General features: G+C 40.8%; 1 protein-coding gene across 2 annotated transcripts in view; it reads right to left on the bottom strand.

Moving 5' to 3' along the window:
• Positions 1-462: 462 nt before the first annotated feature.
• The window catches only part of MXRA5 (matrix remodeling associated 5), an 85,302-nt gene continuing 76,748 nt past the window's right edge, over positions 463-9,016 (bottom strand). For both annotated transcript variants that reach the window (XM_044284047.1, XM_044284048.1), the window contains exons 6-7: positions 5,299-6,199; positions 463-3,198 (exon numbers count right to left, since the gene is read on the bottom strand). In XM_044284047.1, coding sequence (XP_044139982.1) covers positions 1,293-3,198; positions 5,299-6,199 — 2,807 coding nt within the window. In that variant the 3' untranslated portion in view covers positions 463-1,292. The remainder of the gene's footprint in view (positions 3,199-5,298; positions 6,200-9,016) is intronic.

Here is a 9,016-nt window from a genome sequence, read left to right on the forward strand (position 1 = left end):
CACTGAATTTTAAAGGGAATAGTCTTAATAAAGATATTACCAAGTGATCAAATTATTACCCTATTGTTAGTTATCAGTGACATGGTTTTTCACCCTTGTAGCAAGTTCTAGTACTCCATGACATTTCTGGTGCCAATTAGGCTCAATAGTATCTGGAGCTGGCAAAAGCCACAGCCAGGGAACCCAAGAGTGATATGTGAGGAACAATGTGCCAGACTCTCATCACAACTGTATGTATGATGAAGAAAAGAGGTAGACAGGTATAGACGCTGTATTATCAACTTCCACATGTTTCTGATACTGTGTTCATTCAGTGGCTTGATGAATTAAGTGGTGAGTATAGGTTATTTTTATTATTTTAGCACATATAGTGGCAGTGATAAACTTTTCATATATCACACAACCCCTTTAAATCTGATCCCAATATGTGATGACCCCAATAAAAAGCTACAACTATGACAATAGTTTGGAAAATAATATATTTATTATAAAATGTACAGTACAATGATCATAATTATATAAACACAGTTTGTCAGCAAAGTCTTTTAAAGACCAAATAATTTATAGAAATGAGACTGGGATTGCAGTAATTTTTGTCTCATGGTTAGGTTACTAATATAAAACATATGCAAAAAAGCAATAACCGCAGTCCTATTTTTCCGTTGCATATCCATAAGTTCGTATTTCTCAAAGCCCTTATGGGAACTGAGATGGTAGACTTTCAGCATGGCGGAACATTATTTATCCAGTAAGTGGATGCAAACATAACAGTCCCCAAAGACAAACTATAACAAAAAGGCAAATTGCTCCTATGGGAACACATACAATGGATTACTGGTAATATAGCTGTGTTTTCATAGAAGCAACTTGTATTTTTCGCTATAATTTTCCTTTTACGATAGTGGCATTGGATTATTAAAGAGGTAAAAGAAAATTAAATATCTTCAAACAGAGAGCAAACACATATAAGTGTAGTATGTGTAGAGTATTAATACTTCTTTGGTAGTAAGGTGCAGATCAAGTCAATGTGATACTGTATCATTCAGAACTATGAACGGTAGATAGCGCGTTTGAGTTTCGAAAGCCATAAAACCTGATATATTCTACATCTATGCCCTTGTACTCTTTAATGGTATTGTTGGTTTCTGGTTTGTATGTACAGTAGACTGGTGTACCGTTTCTGGAAACAATAAGATTAGATAATCAGAGGATGTCTCTAATAGTTGATACAGTATACTTTGCACTTGCATGGCAGTCGTGGGCTTTTTTATGGATAGTTGTTCTCCTTTGTCTTAATATACATGTATATAGGTTGTTTTTGTGTCACTGCCTAATATATTTTTAGCTGTGCATTTATAATAACCTGCATCTCTCTTTGAAGAATGTTGAATAACTAATGTCCCCTGAGGATGAAGAAATTTGTTTCCATATAAGCGAGACTGAGCTCCTGCAGTCAGGTGAGATTTATCCGGAAGCTCCCAGGTTATTTCAGCTTTTGGTATCCCAATTGACATGCAGTTTAACTGAACGGAGCTTCCTGGTCGAGCATAAATAACAGATGCAGGGCTGGTGGTAATACGGGGAGGATACGCGATGACTATCACCGGAACATTAATTGTTGATGAACCATATTGGGTTTTTGCTTTACACTGATAGCTTCCTCTATCATATACAGTGGTGTCCCTTACCACAAGGGAGCCATTTTGCAATAGAGAAATGCGACCTTCATCTTTTGGACCATCGATGACCATTCCATTGGGCAATGTCCAAGAAATATGAGGTCTTAATTCTCCTTGTGCGATGCAGTGAAGTTGCAAAGTCTCTCCATTGATGATACTGACTAAGTTATTATTATTGTTACTGATTTGCGGTTTACGGCCAACTTGCAAAGTGACCATTCTGTCAGCGGACCCAGCTATGTTTACAGCTCTGCAACGATAGGTCCCTCCATCTGATGCTGCTATAGAACCAATGTGTAAAGTACCATCCTGTCTATGGAAGATTCCGTGGAGGTGATTGCCATTATTAATCTGTGTTCCATTTGGAAGAATCCATATTAGGTCAGGTTGTGGCATACCTATAGCCGAACAGTTAAGTTTAGCAGACTGACCCTCAGCCACAACAACATTTTCATTTTCATAGTTAAAGTGAGGTTTCACTGCTGGCTCGGTTACAGTCAGTTGTACAATTAGCTTGGCCTCCCCACCTTCATTCCTTCCGATGCATACTAACTGTACTGAATCTGTTTTCCGTAGAGCTTTAATTTCAAGGGTTCCATTCCGATGAACTGCGATCCTGTTACCATAGTAAGGAGCAGGAAGGATTACTCCTTCAGGAAAAGCCCACATAACGCGAGGTGTTGGAACTCCTTCCGCTTTGCAGTCTATCAATAATCGGGTATCTTTCATGGCAGATTCTTTTATTGTCATTATAGTATTGGAATAACCATTGATTTTAGGTGGAAGAACATTAACCTGAATATGAACCACTTTTTTATCCTCACCACCTTTGTTCTGTGCCAGACATGTGTAGTTTCCACTATCAGATCGTTGAGCCTTTTGGATAAGAAGAGTTCCATCGTGAAAGATTTGATATTTTTCGGATGAAGTAGGTATGGGTCGATTTGCTGAGGAAAGCCATGTTATTTTGGGAACAGGCTCACCTTTGGCTTCACATGAAATTGTAACAACATCTCCATAGGGCACATTGATAATTGAATAGGTTTTATTCTTAATAACAGCTCTCTCTGCCACTATTTTGACACTTACTCGCATCTCATCTTGTCCAATTTGGTTGACAGCATAGCAGGTATAATCACCTTCCTCTTTCATTCCTACATCATTGAAGTACAAGGTACCATTATTGAATACAACATATCTTCTTGAGCGTGTCCCACTGTCATCTGATTGCATGACATTATTGACCATACTCCCATCTGGTAGACTCCATGAGATGTCTGGATTGGGAACACCAGTTGCAATGCAATCAACCTTCAGATCGCCACCATATATAACTTTATGGTCCACATCATTTTTATGCTGAATTTTTGCAGGTTTCATCATGACATTTACTTTGAGAACCAAATAGTCATCTCCAAGCTTGTTTCGTGCCATACACAAATAGTCACCCGCATCTTTTTCAGTAACTGAATAGATGATCAGTGTTCCATTAGAAAAGGTCTTGATTCTTGAGTCAAAGCTATTCAAGATAAAATAGAAATATATTATTATAACATGAAAGCAATATTGCATATCTTACCTCAACCAAGAACTTGACAAATACAGTAACATATAGGAATGCTTATTTTTATCTTCTGTATTAAATTAATTGCAGTTGGGGCTACTGAGGCTGATACATCATATTTGTGGTTTATTGTATAGGAGAAAAACCTCCTCCCTCCCCATAAGCACTCTGTGTTTCGCCAAATGTGTCATTGGTGGGTAGCATGTGCCATGTATAGAGCAGGGTCCAAAGAGTAGTAGATGCTAAAAGCCTTTGTGACCCTTTAATAAGAATAGCCTGGACCTTTAGTGATGAGGTCTCAGTCTAAGGTATGCATGGGAAACATGTTGTTTATGTAGTAAACTTTTATTGATATTGCAGCTGTTACTATGTCTTTAAATGACGACATACATGGAGAGTGTAATAGCCTTGTGTTTAAGCAATTAAGCAGTCATGACCAACGGACTGTTCCAAGCCTCCTCAAAAGACGGAGTGGACTGCTTTCATCTTTAATATTGACAAAAAAATTTGTGCTATTTATGAAGCTGTAATGAAAAGAGAGTGTAATGCAGAGACCAACATTGAGAAGGCTACCTGAGTAAGGCTGCAACTGCAGAGTGTGCCAGGCAGAGTGCAAACTGCCAGATACAAGAAGTGTGACTACCACCAGAGACTGGGATTTATGTGCTGTGCTGCATATTACAATTGCCGGTTGGGTGAACTGTCCCCCATGCCACGAGCAGAGATTCTGACAAGTGTGGTCACGGTGTTCCATATTTGCACTAGTGTCACTTTAACGGGTCCATTACTTTTCATAAAGCTTTTTATATGTCATAGAGACATATCAAAAGTTTTAATCAGTGGGGGCTGAGTGCTGCTGAGACACCACCTATCTGTAGAGAGAAAAGTGCTTGGATACCGTACCACACTCTATTAAGTGCAGGGAATGGAATCGAGACCGGCCCATAGACTTTCTATTAAGTCTTGCTTCCTCTCCTGCAGTTAGGAGAGAGATTGCAATGTGATTGGTGGGGGGTCTCAGCAAGCAGACCAATCAAAACTTTTGATATGTCTCTATGGCATGTAAAAGGTTTATGAAAACTCAGGGACCCTTTAAGTTTATATCCTAAAACCAGCAAAAGTTTGTGCCTCAGAAGAAGTGAAACATGAGTGTCTTAATGAACTTCTGGGGGCCATATAATGTATACCTTTAGAGGCAAGTTTATTAATAAAGTCCCTGTGCTGGAGGTGGATCCGCCGAAATTATGAAGAGGTGCAGGCCTCTCCATAACTTTGGCGCATCCATCGCCAGTTCTAAATGTAAGACAGCTTCCAGGCTGTCATACATTTAGACCATTTTCTACTCCTAAAACGGGTGTAGAAAAATTATGAATGAGATGGGCCTGCCACCCCGTCCTCTTCCCCGCCATACCACAGTTTTAAAACTGGGGTGAGCGGGGTGAAGGCGCAGATGGTGGCGCCACTAACCCTGGCACCACCATCTGTGCCTAAAATATGCCTAATTTAGGAGTGATTCAGTATAGTAAATGACCCCCTTAGTATCTTTTCATATACAGAATACTTGTAGTAAAAATGATTCCAATAGAAAGGTCATATACTGTATAACCAGTATAATAGAAAATTAATAAGAATATCAGATATACCTGAATGCACGTAACTGTTAACTTTTCTGATTTCATTTTAAACCGTGGACATAACTGCGGATACATATTAATTTTCTGATCTCATTTCCAACATTAGAATTGACCAACAAGTTTCAGTTTTCTGCAGCCTTTTTTGAAATTGCTTATATTTGCAAACATGTGAAACCTATTTCAATCAACCGTCCAAAACTGCAATGAAATAACGGGAAATCTGTTGCTGATAAATCCATTCGTGATCTGACTAAATCCAGTCTAGAACAGACCACCTGTTGTAAAAGGTAGTCTTTTGGAAAGGTTTCCCTGTCGATACATTTATTTTCATATAATTGTAGTAGATTTATAAGTAGATAGACCTAACAGTATTTAATAGTGAGGCTTGTAAATCTTTGTTAAAAAAAGAAAGACAAAATACCTGAAGAAGGAGTCCACCAGACGTTTAGAAGGAAGCCTCCACATTATTCTTGGCCATGGATCACCAGCTGCACTACAGTCTAACCGTAGAGTCCCACCATAGGAAACATCTGTTTTCTGAGGAGAACTTGCAGTGATCTTTGCGTTTGACGGATATTTCCTTACATCCAGATGTACTGTTCTTCTGGCAGCACCTACAATGTTTGCGGCTATGCACTCATACTTTCCAATGTCTCTTGGTGAACTGTTACGAATATAAAGTGTCCCGTTGGGAAATACAAAGAGATTTCCATTTGCATACTGTGAAGGACGAACCTGTGTGCCATCAAAAACCACCCAGCGAATGGTAGGTGGTGGAGCACCTTTTGCCGAACAATGAATATAAATGCTGTGGCTCTGTGGCAGTGAAATATTTTCCACTTTTTCCTGTAGAATTAAGGGAGGCAATGGAGATACCTGAAGCTTCATAGTCAAACTGTCTGCACCTGCCACATTGCCAGCAACGCACTTGTAGATTCCCCGGTCAGGAAATGTCACATCTTTAATAGATAAACTTCCATTAGCAAAGAGCATGATATGAGATTCTGTAGTAGAGACAGTGCGTAGAATTCTCCTGTCTGGAAGTACCCAAGAAATATGTGGAGGTGGGACGCCACTAGCATTACAGTCCATTGTAACTGTATCTCCAAGATATACTAAAATATCATTGGATCGAAGTAATATTATTTTTGGTTGCTGAGCCACAACTGACAAAGTAATGGTCATCTTATCAATACCATGCTTGTTCTGGGCAGTACACATATATTGTCCACGGTCCTGAAGCTGAAGATTCTGTATATGTAATGTCCCATTCTCCAAGACTTCAAAACGCTGTATTTTGTTTTTGGAAGATATTATTGCACCTGAAAAAGTGAATAAATAAAAAAAATCCAAATTATAAAATTACTGTCATAACTTGAACTGGCAGCATTGTACTGGATTACATTTAAAAAAAAAACATTTTCCTCAAAAGGATAGGTCATCAGTAGGGATGAGCAAATTTTTATATTTTGAAATTAGTTTTCGGTTCGGGTTGTGGTATAATGTGAATTCTGTTATGGATTCCGTTACCACGGACCATAACGCAATGCCTTTAGAGGCATTCCGTTATTCATTCTGTAATAATAGAAGTCTATGGGCTGCAATACTGATCCGTATGGTTTCCGTTATGCTGGAGTCCTCTTTCACACCTGCACTTTTCCTTTCTGCTATCAATAGCGGGGAAAATGCTTCCATTTTGTCCCCATTCATTGTCAATAGGGACAAAACTGAACTGAACCAAACGGAATGCACTAGAATGCATTCTATTCTCTTTGGTTGCATCCACATCATGGACAGAATAAAGCTGCAAGCAGCGTTTTTCAGTCCGCAATGTGGCGTGGAGCAAGACGGATTCGTGATGACTCGCAATGTAAGTCAATGGAGGCGGATCCGTTTTCTCTGACACAATCTGGCACAATAGAAAACGGATCCATCACCCATTGACTTTCAATGGTGTTCATGACGTCATGGCTATAGAAGACATAATACAACCGTATCAGTTCATAATGGATTCAAAGGGTTGTATTATTATGACAGATCCAGCAAAAACCCTGGTGTGAAAGTAGTCTAAGGGTACTTTCACACTAGCGTTTTTCTTTTCCGGCGCTGAGTTCCGTCCTAGGGGCTCAAATCCAGAAAAGAACTGATCAGTTTTATCCCCATGCATTCTGAATGGAGAGCAATCCGTTCAGGATGCATCAGGATGTCTTTAGTTCAGTCTTTTTGACTGATTAGGCTTTTCAGAAAACCGTAGCATGTTGTATTTTTGCCTCCGGCCAAAAATCCTGAACACTTTGACTGAATGCCGGATCCGGTCTTTTTCCCATTGACTTGCATTAACGCCGGATCCGGCGCCGTGTGTTCAGTCAAACCGGATCTGGCTTTTGCATGTTAAACCCGAAAAATGTGAAAAAAAAGTTAAAGTCCATAAATGGCGGATCCGTTTTTTCCAATGCATTTTTTCATTGTGATCAGGATTCAAATGTAATCCATTTTCACACGTTTTTCCGGATCCGGCGGGCAGTTCCGGTGTCGGAATTGAACGCCGGATTTAAACAACGCTAGTGTGAAAGTAGCCTAGGCCAGTTTTGCTTTGCACCAATTTTGATAAATTCCCCCCCCCCCCCCCCACAGTGTTTAACAGCTGGCAATGTGGATGGTTTTAAGAAATTGAGCTGAAAATCTCCACCATGTCTCTTTAAAGGGGTTAGCCAAAACTATAAACTCCCCCCCATATGCCGGGCCCTTGACAGTGAATATACTTACCCCGTTCCCTGCACCACTCCTGGTCCCCGCAACGCCGCAGTTGCTTCTTCCCATGAACGGATGAAGACATCCGGTGTCTCGGGGGGGGAGCAGCCAGTGGCAGGTGGGGACGGGGACGGGGAGCCTCCTTAGCATCGCGGGTGTTAACATCCGTGCACAGGGAAAAGCAGCAGCGGCGTTGCAGGGACCAGGAGCAGCACAGGGAGAAGGAAGCGGGGTAAGTATATTCACTGTGAGGGGCCCGGGCATACGGGGGCGGGGGGGGGGGGCAGTTTTATAGTTTTGGATAACACCTTTAAGGTACCTGCACTTTATTGATCTTTTACATGTGGAAATTAACCTTTTAGAAACCTGCAGCATGTCTGCAGTTTTAGCTGAAGGTTTTACCGTCTTCTAATGAAGGGTGAGATCTACAGCAAAACTGTTGGTGCCGTTTGGGTACAGAAACGTAGAGAAATCTGCATGGAAATTTGTGCGGATCTTCTAAACGTTGACCTGCACTCATGTGCACTTTGGCATTCATGCACACGACCGTTCAGTTTTTTGCGGTCCGGAAATTGCGGATCCGCAAAATATGGAAGCCGTCCATGTGCCTTCCGCAATTTGTGGAGCGGAACAGGCAGCCCATTGTAGAAATGCCTATTCTTGTCCGCAAAACATACAAGAATAGGACATGCCTCATTTTTTATATAACTTACAGTCCTGGGGTCCTTTCTAGGTCCCCAGGGCTGACTGCAGAGGGCACACTGGGATCCAATTACAAGAGGAAATACCATTTGATCATGTCACAGACAGTGGTAATCGAAGGGTTAACTTCTGGGATTGGAGCTACCTCCAATCCTGAACTGTAAGTGACAGTTCATTTGTAGAGCAGGTGTGTCCTGCTCCCCTGCTGGATCCAGAAATACGTATGCAAACGGATTGCATTTGTTTCCGGATGCAGATTTCCAGAAATACCAGATCCGCCTATCTGGTGTCATCTGGAAAAACGGATCCAGTATTTATTTTTTTCATATTTTTAAAGGTCTGCGCATGTGCAGACCGGGAAACCGGATCCGGTTTTCCAGAACACTTGGTACGAGATCCGGCATTAATACATTTCAATGGACATTAATGCTAGAGCCGGCATTCCGGCAAGTGTTTCGGAATTTTGGCCGGAGAACTGCAACATGCTGCACTATATTCTCTGGCCAAATACCATAAGAGGGACTGAACTGAAGACATTTTATCAGAATGCATTAGGATAAAACTGAAGCATTTTTTTCCGGTATTGAGCCCCTTTGACGGAACTTAATACCAGAAAGCTTTAATGCTAGTGTGAAGTACCCTAAAACAAAGAAAAATCGATATTAGGGGTTATTAAAGCGTTAAAT

The sequence above is a fragment of the Bufo gargarizans genome, chromosome 3, assembly GCF_014858855.1.
Source record: "Bufo gargarizans isolate SCDJY-AF-19 chromosome 3, ASM1485885v1, whole genome shotgun sequence".
In the NCBI taxonomy this organism is placed as follows: domain Eukaryota; kingdom Metazoa; phylum Chordata; class Amphibia; order Anura; family Bufonidae; genus Bufo; species Bufo gargarizans.